The sequence below is a fragment of the Dipodomys merriami genome, unplaced genomic scaffold, assembly GCF_024711535.1.
Source record: "Dipodomys merriami isolate MVZ:Mamm:240054 unplaced genomic scaffold, mDipMer1.0.p SCAF_6, whole genome shotgun sequence".
NCBI lineage: Eukaryota > Metazoa > Chordata > Mammalia > Rodentia > Heteromyidae > Dipodomys > Dipodomys merriami.
The window spans coordinates 73,441,200-73,464,237 of record NW_027206179.1 but is presented as its reverse complement, the minus strand read 5'-3'; the positions used below and the strand labels follow the sequence as shown (position 1 = coordinate 73,464,237).

The 23,038-nt window shown below is 36.0% G+C and overlaps 1 protein-coding gene across 3 annotated transcripts in view; it reads left to right on the top strand.

Annotated features, from left to right (window-relative positions):
* The window catches only part of Rb1 (RB transcriptional corepressor 1), a 131,929-nt gene that overhangs the window by 11,782 nt on the left and 97,109 nt on the right, over positions 1-23,038 (top strand). For all 3 annotated transcript variants that reach the window (XM_070003196.1, XM_070003195.1, XM_070003199.1), the window contains 4 exons: positions 12,363-12,478; positions 15,455-15,574; positions 20,012-20,050; positions 21,918-21,985. In XM_070003196.1, the coding sequence (XP_069859297.1) occupies positions 12,363-12,478; positions 15,455-15,574; positions 20,012-20,050; positions 21,918-21,985 (343 nt within the window). The remainder of the gene's footprint in view (positions 1-12,362; positions 12,479-15,454; positions 15,575-20,011; positions 20,051-21,917; positions 21,986-23,038) is intronic.

Sequence of the window (23,038 nt, the reverse complement as noted above, 5' to 3'; positions counted from 1 at the left end):
ATCCCAAATTTGAAGATGCAGAGCAAGACCTTGTATCCAAAACAACAACAAAAATCCCTTTAAAACAAAAGAAAAACAGAAACAAAATGATCACAAGCTGTTGAAAAAAAGATTATCAATAGGCTTGTTCTATGTAAGGTTATTGCAAATGTTTGAATTGTGAAAATTATTTTGAAGTGCAATAAGGCAAAATGTAATAACTTAAAGTATGCCTGAAGAGATTTATCTTGGCTCATGGTTCTGGAAACTGGAAGTCCAAGATCTGCATCTGGTGAGTGTCTCATGCTCTGCTTCTTAAAATGATGAAAAAGCAAAAGACAAGCAGGAACATGCAGAAGAAAAAGAAGAAAGAAAGAAAAAAAAACCTGAAGAATGGTCTCACTTTATAACCAGCTCTTGTGGTAACTAATCTAGTTCCATCAAGTAAGAATTCCCTTGAGGATCCAGTGCTACCAGAATGTCATTAATCTCCTTTAATTACCCTAATCACCTCTTCTAGGCCCCACTCTAATATTACTACAATAGCAATCAAATTTCAAGGTGCTTTTCAGAGGGGACAAACCATATTCAAACTACAGTAACTTCCTTGGATTCCTAATTATGTCAAAACAGTTCATAAAGACCAGTGTTCCCCTTGGTTTCTTCCTTGCACTGCTGTCTATAATCTTTCCCCAGCAAGCTAGTTAGAGTATTTGTATGAGTCATATTTTATGATTCCTCTCTTTTAGGGATCACTGTCCTTAATTACCTAGTGTCTAATGTCTTGAGTTAATTTCATTATTCATTCTTTGGCTTTTTAGTTGTTTCAGGCCAAACACTAAATCTGGTTCCTGTTACTCTATTATGACTTAAAAGTGTAAGTCTTCAGTTAAATATTTTTCATAACTTACTGTGCCTTTCTTTTGTTAGTATTCCCAGCAGAGTGGTATTATTTGTTATAGTTGATGAACCTACATTACTCCTTTGTTTACCGCCTCCCCAAGTCCATAGTTTACATCAGGAGGGTTCAAGATTAGTATATATTATGTGGATCTTGACAAATATGTAATAATATAAATCTGCCATTATGGTGTCAGTGTTCCAAAAATCTTAATGTGCTTTGCCTTTTCTCCCTCCCCTCCTTTAAACTCTTTTTTAAAATAAACAACCTTTTGTTCTCTGTTTTCAATTTTGTTGCTTTTTGTTAAACTTGCTCTCTCTTTTTACTGCTTGCTTTGTTTTTATATTTTCCAGTTTCTGAAGGTAGAAGCATATTTCACCAAATTGAGCAGTTGATTTTCAAATATAAACATTTAATGTTATAGTTTTTTCTAAGTTATACTTTAGCTGTAAACCATATATTTTAATATTTTGTGTTTGCATTTTTTTAGGTAATGGGGATTGAACTCAATGGTATTTCTATTTTTATTCTAATTTCTATTGTGACCTCTTTCAAATTGATTTAGAAGTACATTGTTTATTCCAAAATGTTTTTCTGTTTTCAGGCTATGTTTTATTGTTAACTTCTTTTTTCTTTTTTTGTTAGTCGTGGGGCTTGAACTCTGGGCCTGGGTGCTCAGGCGAGCACTCTACCACTTGAGCTACAGTGCCACTTCCAGTTTTCTGGTGGTTTATTGGAGATAAGAGTCTCATGGACTTTCCTGCCTGGGCTGGCTTTGAACTGTGATCCTCAGATCTCAGCCTCCTGAGTAGCTAGGATTACAGGTGTGAGCCACTGGTGCCTGGCTCATTAACTTCATACTCAATTCTGTGCTTTTTTGTTTCTTCACAAATCTTTTCTGCGGTTGTCAGGTAGAATGCCCTGTTAATTCAGCTGAGTGATCATGTTGCTTAGATTTCCTATATCATTTTAGATTTTATTTCCCTGTGTATATTGATTATTGGAGAGTATGTGATATAACACATTAAGAGAATGAAGAAAAAAAATCACAGGATCAACTCAGTAGATGCCACAAATTATCCTTTCATAATAAGAATTCTTAAACTAGGTATAAAGGAATGTATCAACACAGTAAAGGCCATATATGACAACCAACAGCTAACATTGAACCCACTGGTGAAAAATAAGAGCTTTACCTGTAACCAGTTGACATAACACATAGAAAAGTAATAAAATTGTACTAGCTTGTAGAAGACATGATTTTATATATACAAAGTGGTAAATATTCCATTAAGTAATTGTCTGAATAAAAAAATTCAATAAGAAGCCGGGTGCTGGTGGCTCACACCTGTTATCCTAACTACACAGGAGGCTGAGATCTGAGGATCACGGTTCAAAGCCAGCCTTGGCAGGAAAGTCCATGAGACTCTTATCTCCAATAAACCATTAGAAAACTGGAAGTGGTGCTATGGCTCAAATGGTAGAGTGTCGCCTTGAGCTGAAGAGTGCAGTGACAGCACCCAAGCCCAGAGTTCAAGTCCCACGACGGACCAAAAAAAAAAAAAGATTATCAATAAGAGCATAGGGTACTACATCTACATACAAAACTCTGTTGTTTCTACCCACAAATATATAATGAACTATCCAAAAAATTCAATTTATAGTAGTAGCAAAAAGAATAAAATACAAAGAAATAAATATTTCAGTGCAGGAATGCATTGAAACTGAAACATTAATGAAAGAAATCAAGACCCAGGTAAAGGTAAAATCCCACATTCATAGATTAGAAGAATTAATACTGTCAAAATCCCTCCCCCCATATTATGGAAAGTACATAGATTCAATATAGTGTTCATTAAAATTTCAACAGCAATTTTTATAGATATGTGGGGGGGGAGCCTAAAATTCCTACAGAACCACAAAAGATTACAAGTAGTAAAATCAATATTGAACAAAAAGAGCAAAGATGGTGGCATAACACTGTGATTCAAATTATATTATTGAGTTATGGTAATCAAGAGTAGTATACTGGCTCAAAAGTAGATACATAGGCCAACAGAACAGAAAGCACAGAAATAAACCCAAACGTGGTTAGTCTTTGGCAAAAGTATTAAGTATACACAATAGCAAATAGTGTTTTCAATAAGTAGTGCTAGTTTTAACTGGATAATCATCCTTATGGGAAAGAGAAATGAATTATACCATCAAAATTCAAAATGAACTAAAGTCTTAAACTTAGGGCTTGAAATGATAAAACTGCTGGAACTAAACAGGAGAAACCCCTCACAACATTGCTTGTAGCTTTTATTTTGCTTCATTGAGGTAGAGCTTGTTGTGTAGGAGGATTGCCTAGAACTTTGTAGCACAGGATGACATGGAATTTACAATCCTGTTTGGTAATAAATTCTTGTTAAACACAAAAAGCACAAGCAACAAAACCAAAACTAATAAGTGACTACATCAAACCAAAAATCTTTATAGCAAAGGAAACAATGGGATGAAAAGGAAATCAATGGAATGGTAGAATTTATGAAATGTTTGCTAACTATATATCTGAAAAGAGGTTACATGCTAAATATGTAAGAGACTCGTAATAGTGAAAAAGCAATCAAGTCAAAGTTGAGAAAAGGACCCAAATAAACATTTTTTTAAAGAAGACACGATGGGCTGGTCACCAGTGGCTCAGGATGCTAATCTGAAGATCATGGTTCAAAGCCAGCCCAGGCAGAAAAGTCCCCATGAAACTCTTTATCTCCAATTAACCATTCAAAAACTGGAAGTGGCACTATGGCTCAAATAGTAGAGCACTAGCCTTGAGCACAGAGAAGCTCAGGGACAATGCCTAGGCCCTGAGTTCAAGCTCTAAAACTGACAAAAGAAAAACAAAACATGATGGCCAATAAGAATATTAAAAATTGTTTATCTTAGCTGGGCACTGATGGCTCATGTCTGTAATCCTAGCTACTCAGAAGGGTGAGCTCTAAGGATCAAGGTTTGAAGTCAGACCAACCAGCAAAGTCTGTGAGATTTTTATTTCTAATTAAGCACCAAAAAAAGCCAGAAGTGGAGCTGTGACTCAAGTGGTAGAGTGCTAGCCTTGAGCAGAAAAGCTCATGGACAATGAGTGCCCAGACCCTGAGTTCAAGCCCCCAAACTGGCACACATACACAAAACCTTTTCATCTTTGCTAATCTTTAGGCAAACACAAGAAACAAAATCTACAGTGAAATCCTTACATATTTGGATGGCTGTTTTTTTGCAAGATAACAAGTATTGGAGAAGATATGGAGAAAAGAGAAACTTGGCATGTGTTGGTGGTTTTGGAAATTGATAGATTCTACAGAAAACAATATGAAGGCTCTTTAAAGTATTGCAAATAAAATTGCCACATGATCCAGCAATTCCACTTCTGGGGATATATCCAAAGGAAATGATGTCAGTTCGTAAGAGATACCTGTTTTCCCATTTTTATGTCAGCATTATTCACAATAGTCGAGATGTGGGGACAGTTCATCTGTCAGTGGATGAATAGGTAAAGACAGTATCGTGTGTGTGTATGTATTATTGTTCAATACAAAATCTTGCCATTTGTGGCAACATGGACATCATTAAACTAGTTAATAACAAACAACTAAAAGAGAAATACTTACATAGTGGTATATAAGAAACTCTTTAATGCCCAGAAAAAAGTGTGGGAAATAGGAAGATGTGAATCAAAGTGTAAACTTCATTATAAAATGAATGAATTTATTATATACCCTGTTTTTATATTGAAAATTTTGAGTTTATTTTATAAATATTTTCATTGCATATACATAAAAAAGAGTAACAGTGAAGCAGTGGGTATGTTAGCCTGACAGTGTTAACTATTTCACATTGTGTTTGTATGCATATATATACAGGTAAAACCTCTTGCATACCTTAAATATAAACAATTTATATCACTCATTTATGCCTTAAGAGCTAGAGAAATTACATCTATTTATTTATTATTGGTATTTTAATTTTTAATTTTTATTTTTTTTGGCTGGTCCTGGGGCTTAAACTCTAGGCCTGGGAGTTGTCCCTCCACATTTGTGTTCAAGTCTAGTGCTCTACTACTTGTCACAATTCCACTTTGGCTTTTTGTTGATTAATTGGAGAAAAGAGTCTCGTAGACTTTCCTACCTAGACTGTCTTCAAATTGGAATCCTTGTATCTCAGCCTCCTGAGTAATTAGATTTACAGATGTGAGCCACTAGGATCCAAGAATGTGTGATTATTTCTCTCTCTCTCTGTGTGTGTGTGTGTGTGTGTGTGTGTGTGTGTGTGTGTGTGTGTGTGTGTGTGTGTGTGTGTGTGTGTGTGTGTGTGTGTGTGTGTGTGTGTGTGTGTGTGTGTGTGTGTGTGTGTGTGTGTGTGTGTGTGTGTGTGTGTGTGTGTGTGTGTGTGTGTGTGTGTGTACATGTATACCGGTCCTAGCCTTGAACTTTGGGCCTGGTTGCTGACCCTATGTTTTTTTTTTCCCTCACAGTAGGCAAGTGCTCTACCACTTGAGCCACAGCACCACTTCTGGCTTTTTCTGTGTAGTTTATTGGAGATAAGAACCTCATGTATTTTCCTGCCTGGCCTGACTTCAAACAACAATCCACAGATCTCAGCCTCCTGATTAGCTAGGATTAACAAGCATGAGCCACTGGTACTTGGCTGATTGTATCTTTTTGAGTGTATCTTCATTAGACAATTGTCTCCAAAAGTTCAGCAGGGAGCTTGAACAGAAATGAAGTTCTAGGACAGTTATGCATCTTCAATTAGAAAATAGGTCTAAGTTTCTTTGGTAGTCCTACTAGATTCCTATCGGGGTGAATGGGAGCTGAAGAGACTAGTGTAGAACCAACCTTCTTATTTTGGTGATTCCGTTGCTGCTTCTCTGGTTATACTAAGAAAAAAATGGGGACCCCCCCCAAAAAGTCCACTCCATCATACATTAGGATATGGCTATTGTCACAATTTGAAAACAATACCAACCAACCACTGTTTTTTTTGTTGTTGTTGTTGGTCGTGGGTCCTGAACTCTAGGCCTGGGCGCTGTCCCTCAGCTCTTCGGCTCAAGGTTAGCACTCTATCGTTTGAGCTACAGTGCCACTTCGGGCTTTTTCTGCTGAAATAGTGCTGAGGAATTGAACCCAGGGCTTCATGCATGCAAGGCAAGCACTCTACCATTGAGCCACGTTCCCAGCCCCCAATCAACCACTTTTAACACCATTTTATGTTAGACTCTTAGGGTACAGAAAAGGTATTCTTCTGCCATGGAGATGCTTACAGAGTAGTTGAGGTGGGACAAATGAGCAAGCAAATCAGTCACAGTTCAATTAAGAGTATAAATAATCCTGTGCTTTGAGTTTATAGTGTCCCTAAGGAAGGGAGTCTCAGGTGCTCATCTTTTGGGCAGAGTGCCAGTTAATCCGAACTTGCCGTGTACATGTTTTTCTGGGAGTGGAATCAATTCTTCCCTCAAAGGTATTATATGACTGGTGGTTGATTCAGGTAGTGTTTGCAGAAGCATGTTGTATCAAAAATGTGATTCACGTTCAAGCAGGATTAGCTTCTGCATTCTTTCTCATAACTGCCACTTCTGCATTTTCTTTTTTTTTTTATTATTGTGGAAATACCATAGAGAGGGGTTACAATTACATGGGCAAGATAGTGAGTACATTTCTTATCAAGCATTGTTGTCTCCTCCTTTGTTTCCCCTTCCCATCCTATATTTTCTTTTGTGTATATGGAAGAATGTCCTTAACAGTCGACTCTGCTTAGGTAATGCTATTACAAGGTGGAGGGCAGGTGGTTATGGCATACTACCTTATTATTCTTTTTGTTCGTATATGGCACATAACAGAGGAAGAAATCCAAGCATAAAAGACAATTGACAGCTCATTTTCCCATTTTCTGTATTACTGCCCTGTAATATACTTACTGTAATTATTTCTAACCACTTAGAGTCTCAGGAATTAAATGTAAGGATATATCCTTTTGACTTGGAAAATATATTTCAGACTTTTACTTTGCTCAACATATTTTTAAAAACTTTAGAGGGAATAATTTTTGGGGGAAATTCAGTTCAGTAAGTATTATTTTATATGATCAGAGGCATAGAGGCATTGCGCCTCTCGATTCTTCCCTTAAGAGTATATTCATTTGGTCTCACTGTGTGTGACTGCCTGGAGACCTGTATAAGTTATTATGTCCTGGTGTATTTTAGATCTAGCTTCCACATATGAGAGAAAACATGGATTGTTTGTCTCTCTGAACTTGGCTTACCTCATTTAACATGATTTGTTCTAGTTCCATTCATTTTCCTGAAAATGACATAGTATTCTTTTTATAGCATTTTTTCCCCCCAGAGCTGAGGACCAAACTCAGGGCCTTGCTCTCGCCAGGCAGGCACTCTTCCACTGAGTTAAATCCTCAGCCCCATAGTGTTCTTTCTAATGGCTGTGTAAAACATTGTATGTGCATAGGTACCACATTTTTTGGATCCACTCACCTATTGTAGGGCATCTAGGCTATTTTGACAACTTGGCTATTATGAATAATGCAGCAAGAACATGAATGTACAACTGTCTCTTTATGGTATACTGTCTTGTGATGTTCTGGGTAGATGCCCAGGAGTGGTATGGCTGGGTTGTAGGGAATTTCTATGTTTAGTTTTTTGAGGATCCTCCAGAGTGCTGTCCAGAGTGGTTGTACTAGTTTACATTCCCAACAGTGCAATAGGGTTCCATTTCCCCCATATCCCTGCCAACATTTGTTGTTTGATTTCATAATGTTGGCCAGTCTTACTGGGGTGAAACAGAATCTCAGTGTTGTTTTGATGTTGAGAATTTCCTCATATGTTTCTTTGCCATTCTTACCTCTTCTGAGAAGTCTCACCTTACCTTTTTTTTAAAAATCCATTTAGTGATTAGTTTATTAGTTTGGGGAAGGGTTAATTTCTTGTATAATTTTGGATGATAGGCCTTTGTCTCATATATTGCTGGTAGAGGTCTTCTCCGTCTATTGGCTGTCTTTCTAGTTTAGTAACTATGTCCTTTGCTGTGTAGAAACCTTTTCATTTTGATGTAATCCCATTTGTCAAGTCTCCCTCCTATCTGCTATGTCCAGGGACTTTTTCAAAAAGTTTCTGCCTCTGCCTAGGAGTTCTGGTGTTTCTCCTAATTAAGTGGGAATATTTTTAACTTGAGAAATGGCAATTCAAATTCATGTGATTATTTTCTAACAAAAACTGGTTCCAAGATTATATCACCACTTGGTGGAGCTCTTTTATAAGTAAATGTGTTGTTAAAAAAGTACATGTAAATTGTCACTAGAGGATATCAGTGTGCTGAATGATAGCATAAGTAGCCACTTTATGTATTGATTGTAGATTTTAATTTAAATAGCAATACATAGGAAATTAAAGTTTTGATATTGTAAAGATTTTTTAACCAGAATTATTACAATTCGTATAACCTGCCACATACAAATTTAACATTTTACTGACTTTTCTCAATTGTAGCTAATTGAGAAAATATATCTAGATTAATGAAGGAATGAAAACTATTCATAACCCTACCAATTGTAGAGATAATTACTAAAATTTTATGCATATATTTGAACTTTTCTTCACCTTTTTTGAGTTCTTACAGAATTTGAATCAACATATGCAAGTAATTTTATATTCTGTGCTTTTTGCCCTTCAACATTATATCTTGGGTATTTCCCCATGTCCTTATAAAATACTCGTTGAAATGTTGTAGGACTTTTATATTATTCCATGATATAGCTCCTGTTTTAAGATACTTAAGTGTTGCTTTTGCTATTATAATTCTTTGAACACCTTTTAGATAAGTCTTAGTTCTCCAATATTTTTATTCAATAAATTCTTAGATATAAAAACTGAACTTGGAAGCATTTTGATACACACTAATGAAAATCAATTGATGACCAAGTTTCAGCATTTTCAAAAGTTTGTTGAAAAAATATTTATTTTGCAAAATGTGTGTTGTTTGCTTTTTCCTCTAAGTTTTACTCTGAATTGATTTTGTTTCAACAGTTTTTAAATTGCTATTCTGAACTTCTTTTATCTTCAAGAAAACTTATCTTTGAAAACGGAGAGAACCTGAGTAGCCTGGCCTGATATCTGTATAGCAAAAGGGTTGTGTGTTCGCTATGTGCAGTATTACGTTCTGGGAGATTAACATATCAACTTACAGATTATAGGTTGTAAATCACCATTGGAAAATAAGGGCTGGAATGTAACAGAGTAGTCAAGTTGTGTGTTCAGTGTGTGATATTGTTAAAAAAAACTTCCTCTCTTTAAAATAGGATTTTTAAGAAAATGAAAACAAACCATATCTGAAATAAAGGCCATACTTTGCTCAAAAGAAAGTTCCTCAGGTCTTTAAAAATCAGAAACTATGGGCTGGGAAGGTGGCTCAGTGGTAGAGCGCTTGCCTTGCATGCTCAAGGCCCTGGGTTCGATTCCTCAGCACCACATAAGCAAAAAGAAAAAAGCCGGAAGTGGCGCTGTGGCTCAAGTGGTAGAGCACTAGCCTTGAGCTGAAGAGCTGAGGGACAGCACCCAGGCCCAGAGTTCAGGCCCTACGACCGGACCCAAAAAAAAAAAAAAAAAAAAAAAAATCAGAAACTAGTTGAGTACTGTTGGCTCACACCTGTAATCCTCACCACTCAGGAGACTGAGATCTGAGGATCATGGTTCAAAGCCAGCCTGGGGAGGGAAAATACTTGAGATTATCTCCAATTACCCACTAGAAAATCGGAAATATTGCTGTGTCTGTGAGTGATGGTGCACTCAGGGACAATACCCAGACCCGGAGTTCAGGTCCCATGACTGACAAAAAAAAATATCAGAGACTATAGAACATTTCATTCAGGAATTTTGTATCAAATGATCTTGATTTTGTACAGTATTGTGTGAACTATATTTGAATAAAATTTGGTGTTTTAGGGGTGGAGATATAGCTCAGTGGTAGAATAGTTACCTATCATGTGAAGGCCTGGCTTCAGTCCCCAGAATCAAACACATAATTTATTTTTATGTTTAAAAAAGTGGTTAAACAACATAAGCTAAATTTTAGCTACTTTAGTTTTTTCATCTGTTAGCCTTTAAGAAAAGAAAGATGAAAGGAATGATGAAAAAAAAGGAAGGTAGGAAGAAAAGGAGTTGCTATAAGCAGGCACGTTGAGAATATTTATATTCAACAGATGATAGTTAGCAAAGGATAGAGAAGCAAACAAAAAACAATAAGAAGTAAGCATGGCCGGGCGCTGGTGGCTCATTCCTGTAATCATAGCTACTCAAGAGGCTGAGATCTGAGAATCATGGTTCAAAGCCAGGCCAGGCAGGAAAGTCCATGAGACTCTTATCTCCAATTAACCACCAGAAAACCAGAAGTGGCGCTGTGGCTCAAGTGGTAGAGCACACACCTTGAGCCAAAGAGCTCAGGGACAGTGCCCAGGCACAAGTTCAAGCCCCAAGACCAACAAAAAAAATAAAAAAGAAGTAAACATAAAAATTAAAAAAAACATGGATCTTGATTTTAATTTTTCCCATGAAATTGACTTTATTAATAAAAATATATACACAAAAGTTGATGCTCCTCATTCTATTAAAACACTCAAAAGTACATACTTGATAATCATAATAGTGAATCAGTATATACTTTTTTTTGGTTGTTGGTTATGGCGCTTGAACTCTGGGCCTGGGAGCTGTCCCTCAGCTCTTCAGCTCAAGTTGAGTGCTCTACCACTTGAGCCACAACGCCACTTCCAGTTTTCTGAGAGGTTTATTGGAGAGGAGAGTCTCATGGGCTTTCCTGCCGGGGCTGGCTTTGAACCCTGATCCTCAGAACTCAGCCTCCTAAGTAGCTAGGATTACAGGCCACCAGTGCCCAGCTCAGTGTATACTTTGTATGTTCAATTACCAAAATAAAAGTATACAACATAATTTCAAAGCCAAATTGATTAAGGTACATTTGCACGCAATAAGATATATCAGTTGAGCTGGTATGTACTTTAAAATTACATTCCATTATATGGATATGCAACTATTTCTATTTTGGGAAAATTGAGTTGTTGTTATTTTGGGGCTACTATGAATGAAGTTGCCATGAACATTCATGTATAATGTTTACTTTCTCTTGGACATAAATATCTGAGTAGAATTGCTAAGTGTTTAAAGAAGGCATATAAGAACAGGGCTGGGAAGGTGGCTCAGTGGTAGAGTGCTTGCCTTGCATGCATGAGGCCCTGGGTTCGATTCCTCAGCACCACATAAGCAGAAAAAGCCGGAAGTGGTGCTGTGGCTCAAGTGGTAGAGCACTAGCCTTAAGCTGAAGAGCTGAGGGACAGCGCCTAGGCCCAGAGTTCAGGCCCCACAACCGGCAAAAAAAAAAAGTATATAAGAACAAAATTATACCAAATTTTATTTTTCCAAAATGGTCTTACTGTTTTGTATTTTAATCATTAGTGTGCCAGTGATTCATCTATCTACATCTTTACTATCCTTGATATTCTATCTTTTTACTTTTAGTCATTTTAGGATGTATGTAGTTGTAAATTTTAAAATAATCATATTGTAAGTGGCTAAAATTAAGGAAAAGTTTGGAGTTGGATGTTAAACTTCTCATCTAAATTTTGATAATTTAGAAAATGTCTTTTATTCTGTACCAAGTATATAATTGAGATAATATAAAATAACGTAAAATTGCATTGCCTGCTTTTCTCAGTTCTATTATTGTCTTCAAGAAAAAGTAAATGGTTAAGTTTACTAGACCATTTTTTTTCAAAATCCGTATATATTTAGGAAGTATTATTTATTGTCAGGAGGAAAATAATGTCAGATGCAAACATTCTAGTAATAGTAATAGTGATCACCCATTGAGTACTAAATATGTTCCAGGCACTGTGCCAAATGGTTTCAATATAATCTAGTTCTTATAAAATGAGCTAGATCTTATTTCCATTTTACAACTAAGGCAGTTGTGGAATTGAAACATGAAGTTACACAAGGTTTGAAAATATTTGGGTGAACAAAATGATAAAAGAATTAATGCATTAGAGAATTAGAGAAAAGGAAGGACTATGAAATAAGAAAGGAGACTTAGTTTTCAATTTATAAATGATTCAAATTGTTTAACTCGACTTTGATGACATTGGGTTTTTTAAAAATAACTATTTCAAAGAATTGACTCTTAAAGTTTCCACAGGAAGTTGTGATTTAGCGTTCTTAATATCTTGTAAATTTTTTTGCCTTATAAATCTAAAATTGAGTGTTTGTTATACTAATGTAGAATGAAATATTTTCAAATTATATCATTGTAAGGATTTAAAAACACATCTTGTTATGCCAAATAAAAAAAGATGACATATAATAAAGTTTAAACACAGTATCCAATGTATGAATGATTTAATAAAGTACCTTTTTTGTTGTTGTTCCCAGGAAGGTTATATTCAAAAGAAAAAGGAGTTCTGGGGAATCTGTATTTTTATTGCTGCAGTTGACCTAGATGAGATGCCGTTTACTTTTACTGAGCTACAGAAAAACATAGAAACCAGGTAAAGTTTCTTATATAAATTTTACCTCTGCTACTAAAAAAACCCCTTTCATATTTGGACTTTACTTTTGTTGAGTTTGGAAATTAATTGTGTCTCTTTTTAAACTGGCGAATTTAATATAATTCATGTTTTATTTTAACAAGCTAAATTGTTAGATTTTATAATACTTTTTCTTACTATAACTAAAATGTGGAAACAAAGCCCCATATATTCATAAATATATGAAAATAAAATAAAAACTGAGTTAATAGAGTCAGTATCTATATCTCAACAAGTAACAACTCCCTCTTCGTTTCTTCCTTCCTTTCTTCTCTCCTTTTCTTAAGTTACACTAGAAAAAGAAGACTTGATTATAACAATCGAGTTTTCTTGGTAATCTCCAGACAGAAGACAATTACCTCATGAAAATATAAATTGAAAGTGTTTCTTTAATAAATGCTATTTTTAAGCTTGTTTCTTTTCTCTAGACTCTGCACAATTATTTCATATTCTCTTCTAGTCAACATCCTGATCTCCATCTTTTGCCATTTCTATTCCTTTCTTTTCCACATAGCTTATCATGACAGCCTTTATCCATTCTATATAGTGTATGTAATGGGAATCCTTAATAAGTTTGTTTTTTTGTTTAAGTGAGGAGAGATTCTGTGCCAGTTGGTGATTTTTTTTTCTTTTTTTAGACTTGGTCTCACTGTTTTTCAGTTAAGTCTTGAATTCCCAAACTCAAGTGACCCTCTTTCACATCAGCATTCCAAATCCTGGGACCATAGCATGAACCATTTACTTGCCTTAGTGGAAGCTTTTAGTTGTTGTTGGATAGCTCTTAAATGGGTTAAGAAACTACTATGCTTTAGTTAGCTGCTTTAACATAATTCTTTTTTTGTGTGTGCTAGTTTTAGGGCTTGAACTTAAGAGTCTGGGTGCTCTCCTTGAGCTTTTGTGCTTAAAGCTAGTGCTCAACCACTTCAGCCACGACTTAACCTTTCCACTTTTTAGTAGTTAATTGGAGGTAAGAGTCTCTTTGGCTTTCCTGCCAAGGCTGGTTTTTGAACCTCTCTCCTAAAATCTCATCCTCCTGAGTAGTTAGGATTACAGGTGTGAGCCACTGGTACCTAGTAGTATAATTCTTCATACAAACTTGATTAGAAATTAGCATATGATAAGCAATTGATGATTATTTTCTTTAGTGCCCTATTGGAAAATGTATGAATGGATGTTTCAAAAATTAGTTTTTTTTAATGCAATTAAGTGATTACATAAATTTCACAGTATTGTGGGATAGTGATATTTAGTTAAAGTCACAAACATATTCTAACCTTCATGAGGCAAATTGTCATTATTGTAGTCTAAATGTTTGAGCTTTGACAATACAACTATTTCTTCCACATTGGGTTAGGTATGTACATTTCTTTCCTTTTGATTAGCGTAAGCTGTTCCCTCTTTCCCTCTCATTCCCTCCCTCCCATTGCTGCCCTTGAGTTGTTTAGTTCATTTTCATCAATGTCCAGTGTAGTTGATGAGCCCCTCTGTTGTATGTTTTCCCCTGTTTCCTTCTGATTCTGTGTCCTCCTCCTAGCTTTCCTCAGATGTGTACATATGTATACCATATATGTGGTCAACCACATGGGGTCATTTAGTAATGACAAAAATTAGTTTTTGTAACAATAATAATTGACCAAAAATCACTATATAAACTTACGTATTCAAATCTGCTTTTCTTTTCATTCTAACAACTTCAAAACTATTCATGGGGCAAAGAATGTCAGTGTGTATCTCTGAGGCAGGGAAGTGCCAAGGCCTCAGAGAAGATGTCAGAACCAGACTTGGGTGTGTGGGACAACCAAACATGGGCTTCTTGGTATGCAGTATCAGAGACCACACAGGGTGTATGGGCAGCCAGTGTGAGGGGTCATAATAACAAGGAGAGAAAGAGGGCAGTTGATGGGGAGAATTAGATCTGTGCTTGAGGTAGGAAGAATTGTGCTAGATGAGGTATTGGCAATCCAAATAGTTTACCTGAACAAGAAAGTAAGAATGTCTACGTAGGGAAGTGAGTGGTTTTAAAGATAGATGATAACTTTCAGATAGATTGATTCAATGAGTAAATAAGGACAAATTGATTCTAGATTGTCCACTATTGAAGAGGAGTTACAAATACAGAAAGGAAAACGCTAGAATGAGCCATATGGTTTTGTGGTGGAATTGAAATCATGTTTTTTAAACATGAATATATAGTATGATTATGGATAGTGATTATGTACCCAAAAAGCTAGAAGAAAGAATTTTATATTTTTGCCCTGTAGTCGAGATTAACCTCTGAGGAGAGACTTATATTTGACCTTATTACCCAGTGTCTACATGTATTGAAGCATTACATGGTACCCTATTAATGTACAATGCTTTATGTATCAGTTAAAATAAATTTAATTGCTGGGCGCCCATGGCTTCTGCCTGTAATCCTAGTTATTAAGGACTATGATCTAAGAACTATGATCTAAGGATCATAGTTCAAAGCCAGCCTGGGCAGGAAAGTCCCAGAGACTCTTATCTCCAATTAACAATGTTGGAAGTGGAGTTGTGGCTCAAATGGTAGAGTGTTAGCCTTGAGCAGAAAAGTTCAGGGATAATGCCCAGGCCATGAGTTCAAGCCCCAGCACTAGCACATTCATACAAATTTTAGTTTAAAATCCATACAGTTAAATTTAAAAATAAGTATACATATGTGTCCATGATCCTTTTTTCTGTATTTTCAATCATAAAAGAGTTATTTGATACAGGAAATAGATATTGGGGCATAGGTTAAAAGCTAGTTTTCTTCCTCAGAATCTAGGAGAATGGGAAAAAATTATTCTTTCTAAAGAACATAATAGTAATTTGATGTAGAGCTGGTAATCTTTTTACCTGAAATGTCTATGATTTGAAAATGAACTAAAGGAAATGTTAAAAGCTCCACTTTTTCTGGTTTTTTTTCCTTTGTAGTGTCTATAAATTCTTTGACTTACTAAAAGAAATTGATACCAGTACCAAAGTTGATAATGCTATGTCAAGACTGATGAAGAAGTATAATGTATTGTGTGCACTCTACAGCAAATTAGAAAGGTGAAGTAAAAATTTTATTAGGATTATACTTTGATTTTTTTATGTCATTGTTTAATTAATGTTGGACTGTTATATATTGAATAAGGATATTATTATTCATTAGTCTTGTCCCATTTGCTGTTAGTTTTTATTAATTCTTAGATTTTTATATAGTCATAAACATTCTGAATATTCAAAATTAACTGGTTTTCTATCCTTTCACATCTCATTTGTTTCCTTAGACTTTAAGTTTAGTACCCAGCTTAGCCTTACATACTTGGATACTTGGAGACTCTTCGTTATGAATAGTATTCTAGACTTTAACTTCTTCCCTTGGTGTTACCTAGTTTAGAAAGAAACAATATTGACTATAGGAGGCATATGACCTGTGCTACTTAATTATAATGTGTGCTTCCAGTGGTAATCTAAAAGAAATGGAACTATTACTGTTCAACTGGGAGAAGAATAAGTAAGCTTGAATTATATTTTTCATACAGTTTTCATTCAAACTTTTTTTTTTCTTTTTGGTTCCGGTCATGGAGCCTGAACTCTGGGCTTGGGCGCTGTCCCTCAGTTCTTCAGTTCAAGGCTAGTGCTCTACCACTTGAGCCACAGCACCACTTCCGGCTTTTTTCTTTTTGCTTATGTGGTGCTGAGGAATCGATCCCAGGGCCTCATGCATGCAAGGCAAGCACTCTACCACTGAGCCACCTTCCCACCCCTCATTCAAATTTTTGTCTCCTCAAGTATTGTAGTCCCTAACATGGCATGTGTCTGTTATGTTTGACCATTTTACTTGAGTAAGAAAGTTAATGTTTTAACTAAATAAGCAATTGTGTAATAAGGTGGTAGAGATCTAAGTATTGTAGTTTGAAGCCAGCTCTGGCAGGGAAGCCCACTGGCTTTTATCTCTGATCAGTCACCTCCTACTAAAATAAAACAGAACAAAAACCCACTGGAAGTGCTGCTGTGGCTTAAGTGGTAGAATGCTAGCCTTAAGCACAAAAGCTCAGGGACAGTGCCCTGGCCCTGAGTTCAAGCCCCAAGACCAGCATAAAAAAGTAATAGAGGAGGGTGATTTTGTGTGCATGTATGGAAATAACATAATACGGTGTCCTTTGTACAATTAATATATGCTAATAATTTTTAAAAAGAATAAAAAAGTAGAATAATCTAAGTAGGTAGTTGTAGGCTTTCCAATATACTTGGTTTAGGTAGTTTGCTCTCTATTTTTAGAAAAAAAAATAGATGGGTTAGGTAGTTTGCTCTCTACATCTTCTAAAAATAGAGAACATGTATCAGTAAACCAAATAACCCAACATTTTTCCTTTTATATTCAGATTGATATTAAGGTTTTATTATGTGTATTATGTGTATTGATATTAAGGTTTTATTATGTATATTAAGAGCTGGGAAGGTAGCTCAGTAGCAGAAAAAAACAGAAGTGGCACTGTGGCTCAAGTGGTAGAGTGCTAACCTTGAGCTGAAGAGCTGAGGGACAGCACCCAGGCCCAGAGTTTAGGCCCCATGACCAGCAAAAAAAAAAAAAGAATTATGATACTAATGCCTGTTTAAATGTAGATTTTTATTAATATATGGTTATTAAAGGTATTAGTCATGACGTGATCTGAGACTCTATAAACTGATCATCAATTATCTAACTTTAGACCAAATTATATTTCCATCTAAAAATTAGCATATAGAATCCAGTCCTTTTGTAATTAAATATTAGAGTGATATGAGATGCCATAAATTAGAGAAATCTACTTTAAATTTGTTTCATAGTATTATACATGTTTTTGTTTTTAAAATGTATACTTAAAATAAGATGACTAGAAGTGTGATAAAATTGCTATGATTTCTGTTACAAAAGAATCCAATGTATGTCCTACAAAATTATGAAAATGAGGGAAGGGATGGATACGAGAGCTATGGATGACAATGTTGGAAGGGATGACATTGATCAAGATATATTGTATTTGTAAACTACTTTATTAAGTGGCAACTCTTTTGTACAACTACTTAAAGAGAATAAAAAAATAGAAAAATGACAAAAAAACATTTCAGCCAGGGTGCCAGTGACTTACACCTATAATCCTAGCTACTCAAGAAGCTGAGATATAAGGGTCGCAGTTCAATGTTAGCCTCTGCAGAAAAATTCATGAGACACTTATCTCTCATTCATCACCAGAAAACCGGAAGTGGTGCTTTGGCTCAAGGTGATAGAGCTTAGGGACTTGTAGGTAGGCCCAGAGTTAAAGCCCCATGACTGACAAAAAAAAGTATTTCTAAAGTAATCTTTTTTTGCTTTCTTATATATGTATATTTTTTTCATTGTAGTACCTCATTTTATTTTATTTTATATTTTGTAAAGGTGATATACAGAGGGGTTACAGTTACATAAGTCAGGTAATGAGTACATGCCTTTTGTTTTTTTTGTCGGTCGTGGGGCTTGAACTCTGGGCTTGGGCGCTGTCCCTCAGCTCTTCAGCTCAAGGTGAGTGCTCTATCGCTTGAGCCACAGCACAACTTCTGGTTTTCTAGTGGTTTATTGGAAATAAGATTCTCATGGACTTTCCTGCCTGGGCTGGCTTTGAACCGTGATCCTCAGATCTCAGCCTCCTGAGTAACTAGGATTACAGGAGTAAGCCTGGCCTTGAGTACATTCCTTTTTGAACAGTGTCACTCCCTCCCTCATTTTCTCCCAGTGTTTTCCCTCCTGACCTCCCTTCCCCCAAGTTGTATAGTTAATTACCAACATAGTGTCTAGTGAGTGTCACTGCTGCATTGGTTCCCATGCTGGATTGTCAGCTTTGTCAAGCCTAATATACAGAGACACCTCCTAGAAAGACCTGTTGGTTAGCTGGATATGTCTTGGCCATTTTTTTTTTTTGTATGCTACCAGGTGATCATAAAGGCATCGCACTTGTTATGTGTACCAAGTATTTGATTTGATCTTTCTCTCTCTCTCTCTTTTTTTTTTTTTTGCCAGTCCTGCGGTTTGAACTCAGGGTCTGGGCACTGTCCCTGAGCTTCTTTTGCTCAAGGCTAGCACTCTCCCACTTGAACCACAGCACCATGTCCAGCTTTTTCTGCTTCTGTGGTACTAAGGAATCAAACCCAGGGCCTCATGCATGCTAGCTAGGCAAGCACTCTACCACTGAGCAACATTCCTAGCACTTGATCTCTTTTTTTAAAATTAGCCCATTAAAACTAAGGTTTGGGCTGGGCGCAGGAGGCTCACACCTGTAATCCGCACTACTTAGGAAGCTGAGATCTGAGGATTGCCGTTCAAAGCCAACCTGGGCAGGAAAGTCCATGAGACTCTTATCTCCAATAAACCACCAGAAAACCAGAAGTGGTGCTGTAGCTCAAGTGGCAGAGCACTCGCCTTGAGCTGAAAAGCTGAGGGACAGCGCCCAGGCCAAGAGTTTAAGCACCACTGTCTAGGAGTATTCAGTTTCCCACTGCTGGAATACCTCCTTCCAGACACTCTACACCTCCCATGCCTCAAGCTGAGGATACTCTAGATTTTTTCCTGTTGGTCCATTCCTCTATGTGCGGATCTGTCTGATCTGTGGTCTTTCTTGTCATTTGGCCTCATTAGTACTTAGTGTGAACTAAGCTTTTTACTTTTACAGAATACAAGTCACTATCTTCTGACCTGTTTCCTGGGGCCTTTTTTGTCTTGTATTAATAGAAGCTCAGGGATGGCCAGCCCTTTTGTGGTCTGGTTGAAGGAGTCTAGCATTTTTTTTTTTTCTGGTTGTGGGGCTTGATCCAGGGCCTGGGTGCTATCCCTGAGCCTTTAACTCTGTACCACTTAAGACATAGTGTCACTTCTGGATTTTGAGCAGTTAATTGGAGATAAGAGTCTCATGGGTACTTTTCTGCCTGAGCTGCCTTCAAAGGGTGATCCTCAGATCTCAGCTTCCTGAGTACCTAGGATTACAGGTGTGAGCCACTAGCACCCAGCTAGCATTTCTTTTTGAACTGAGAAGTGATTCAGTGTTGGAGATGGTCCTCTTTGAGTATCCAGTCCAAGGACTGGGGGCATTCAAAATAGTAGACCTCCCCCATATTATTCCCTGCCACCAGAGGTTGTTCCCTTATTTATCAGCCTCTTGCTCCTTCCTCAAGAGCACACAGAACAGTATTTGTTTTAGAAGTCCCATTGGCACAGGTTTTCAGTGGCTTGGAATGCTCAATTACCTTTTCCTTGAGAAAGGATTGGGACACACTCCTGCTATGTTCCCTTTTTCTAGAACTCCTGTCTGTGCTGGTGTGGAACCCAAACCCTAGAACCATGCTGTTGAGATGGGCACACTGTAAAACACCTGGGTAACTGTTAAGTCATGATGCAGACTTCAGGTTGCTCTGTATTAAAAAAAAAGTTCTTATTATTAAAAGTAATCTTTTAAAAAGGCATATAGTAACAAAATTGTTTCTTTCTTTTAGAACATGTGAACTTATATATTTGACTCAACCCAGCAATTCGTAAGTATTTGAGAGCATCTTATATATTTTATTCCCCGCCCCTTTGGTCTTAGTGCTTAAACTTAGGTCCTTGGTGCTGTCCCTGAGCTGCTTCTACTCAAGGCTAGGTCTCTGCCACTTTGAGCCTCAGCTCCACTTCTACATTTTACTTTTTAAAAAATGACTTTACTATAATCTCAAATATATTGATAACTTTAGGATTAGTTTGGTTGATGATAACATGTTATTTTATAAGATAAGGTGATGAAATCCAATGTAGATTATTTATTTTATAAAGAAATATATCCCTTATACTGCAAAGGAGAAGTAACGAGGGAGAAACTGATTCAGTACAAAATACCATCTACGCTGGAAAAGTATTAATTCATCAATTAAATATTTATTATGAATCTGTCACAGGCATTTTATTTTATTTTAATTTAGTTACTTTTTTCCAGAGCTGAGAACCAAACTCAGAGCCTTGCGCTTGCCAGGCAGGCGCTCTTCTGCTGAGCTAAACCCCTAGCCCCTGCATTTTATTAATATATGACTTAGAGCACAATTTTTGTGTAAGAACAAAATTTCTATACTAAATTTTCCAAATACTAAAATTTCCAAATAATTTTAATGTGTTATACTTGCATAACACACCCATGTATCACTCCAGAGTTTTTCTTTTGAAACAGAATGAGCACTAGAGACTTTGTACCCCAATGAAATAGTGGTATGGAAATTTTTGATTGATATAGAGTGCAGTGGCTCAAGCTTATAATCCTAGCTACTTTGGGGGCAGAGATTGGGGAGATCAGTTTGAGGCTAGACTCCCATCTCACTTAGTGGCTATGTTAAATGACCTCTTATCCCAACTTGGGGAAGCACAACAGCTGGGCATTGTGGTATGTACCTAGAATCTGTTATGACATGAGGAAGCACGAGCAGAAGTACAGCCCAGGCTAGCACAGGCATAAATTGAGATACAACTTTGAATATAACCAGTGCAAAAATGGGTTGGGAGTATGGTTAGGGATAGAGCACCTTCCTGGCAAGTGCAAATCCCTAAGTTCAATCCCTAATGCTACAAGAGACAGAGACAGAGACACAGAGAGATTTCTGTAAGGGAAAATTGTATATTAATTAAATGATATGCATTTATTCTAACAAATAAATGTCTGTGGAAAACTTACCCAATACAAAGTGTTAAATTGACAAGCCAGAGCCATTTAAACCTTTATGTGCCTGCTTAAGTGTTGATATTAATTAGAAAATAAAGTGCAAATAAGTATTAAGATAATTTGAAACCAGTTACAGTATACCTTGATCTTATATTTTTAGACTGAATTAGCTATTCAGTGTGTGTGTGTGTATATATATATATATATATATATATACATACACACACACACACACACATATATGTATATATATATATATATATATATTTTTTTTTTTTTTTCTCTCTCATGGGAGTTAAACCCAGGGCCTGGGCATTGTCTGTGAACTCTTGCTCAGGGCTCCTCCACTTCTGGTTTTCTGGTGGTTAATTGGAGATAAGAGTCTCACTGAGTTTTCTGCCCTAGCTAGCTTGAGCCTTGATTCTCAGATCTCAGCCTCCTGAATAGCTAGGATTACAGGCATAAGCTACCAGTGCCTGGCAGCTATTTAGTATATTCTATGTGAAATATATTCTGTTCTGTATAGTAAATACAACATTGTGGTAGAAACACAAAGTGAATTGAAATAAGTTGAGTTCAAGTGTAGTTTGTGCACTTAAAATGAACTGAATTCTAATACGTATTCAACTCAGACCTAATTTAAAACGAAACAAAATACCCAACAGATATAGTTGGAAAATTTTGTCAGTGATGAATTTTTCTTTTATTTTTACTAGGTTATCTACTGAGATAAGTTCTCTATTGGTTCTGAAAGTTTCTTGGATTACATTTTTACTAGCCAAAGGTAAATTATTATGTTCATTATATGCAAATGTTTCAAATGTTTTTATTAAATTGTTCTTTTGACTGATTGTAAATTTTTTTATTTAATTCATATATCCACTGCATTCTTTACCTGGCAATTGTCTGTTAGAAATGTCTAATTTTGTTAATCTTGGAAGTGTTTTATGTCTATCCTTCCTTCTTTTGATTTTTTTTTTCAATGTTGGTGATGGAATCAAGGCCCTCTGCATGCTTCCCCTCTTCCCCTAAGATACATTCTCAGTAGTCTTTTTTTTTCTTTCTTTAGGAATAAAGATTTAATGTGTTTATAAAGATGATTTGCTTTTGATAAGTACTATAGCAAAGTGCAAGGATAATTATCTGAAATTTACGTGGTAATAACTATCATTAAAGTTATGGGATTCATATTTTATATGTATGTGTGTGTGAATGTGTATATATACAGTCTGACAAAAAATGGATAGAATATGACATTAACAAATGTAATTTTCGGGGCTGGGAAGGCTCAGTGGTAGAGCGCTTGCCTTGCCATGCATGAGGCCCTGGGTTCGATTCCTCAGCACCACGTAAGCAAAAAAAAAAAAGTCAAAACAAATGTAATTTTCTAAAAATATTACTGCCCTATATAGTGCTGTCTTTAGTGTGTAAGCATTAATTTTTCTAAAGAAAAATAGCAATAATTGCTTAAATTTAGTACAAATTTTGTTAGTTTAAGTAATATACTTTCTTAAAATGTTCTCTGAGGTGAGGAAGCACTATGAAAAAGCTGTCTAGCATCTTTTTGTTTTTTAACTTGATATTTTGAGTTCAACAATATATATTAAACTGCTTTGAAACAGAACGTTAGTATTCTTTCTTGTCTTGTAATCTTCCCTCTCCCTATTTTCCAGTTAGTTATTTTACTATCATTTAGTTATCAAGTTAACATTTACATTCTAAAATATAATAATTATACTTGCTTAGTCTCCAATCTATATTTAAATCGTTTCTAAGTTTATCAGAACTCCTTTATTATAATGACTCCATTTCTGAGTTCTTTATTTTGACTCATTTT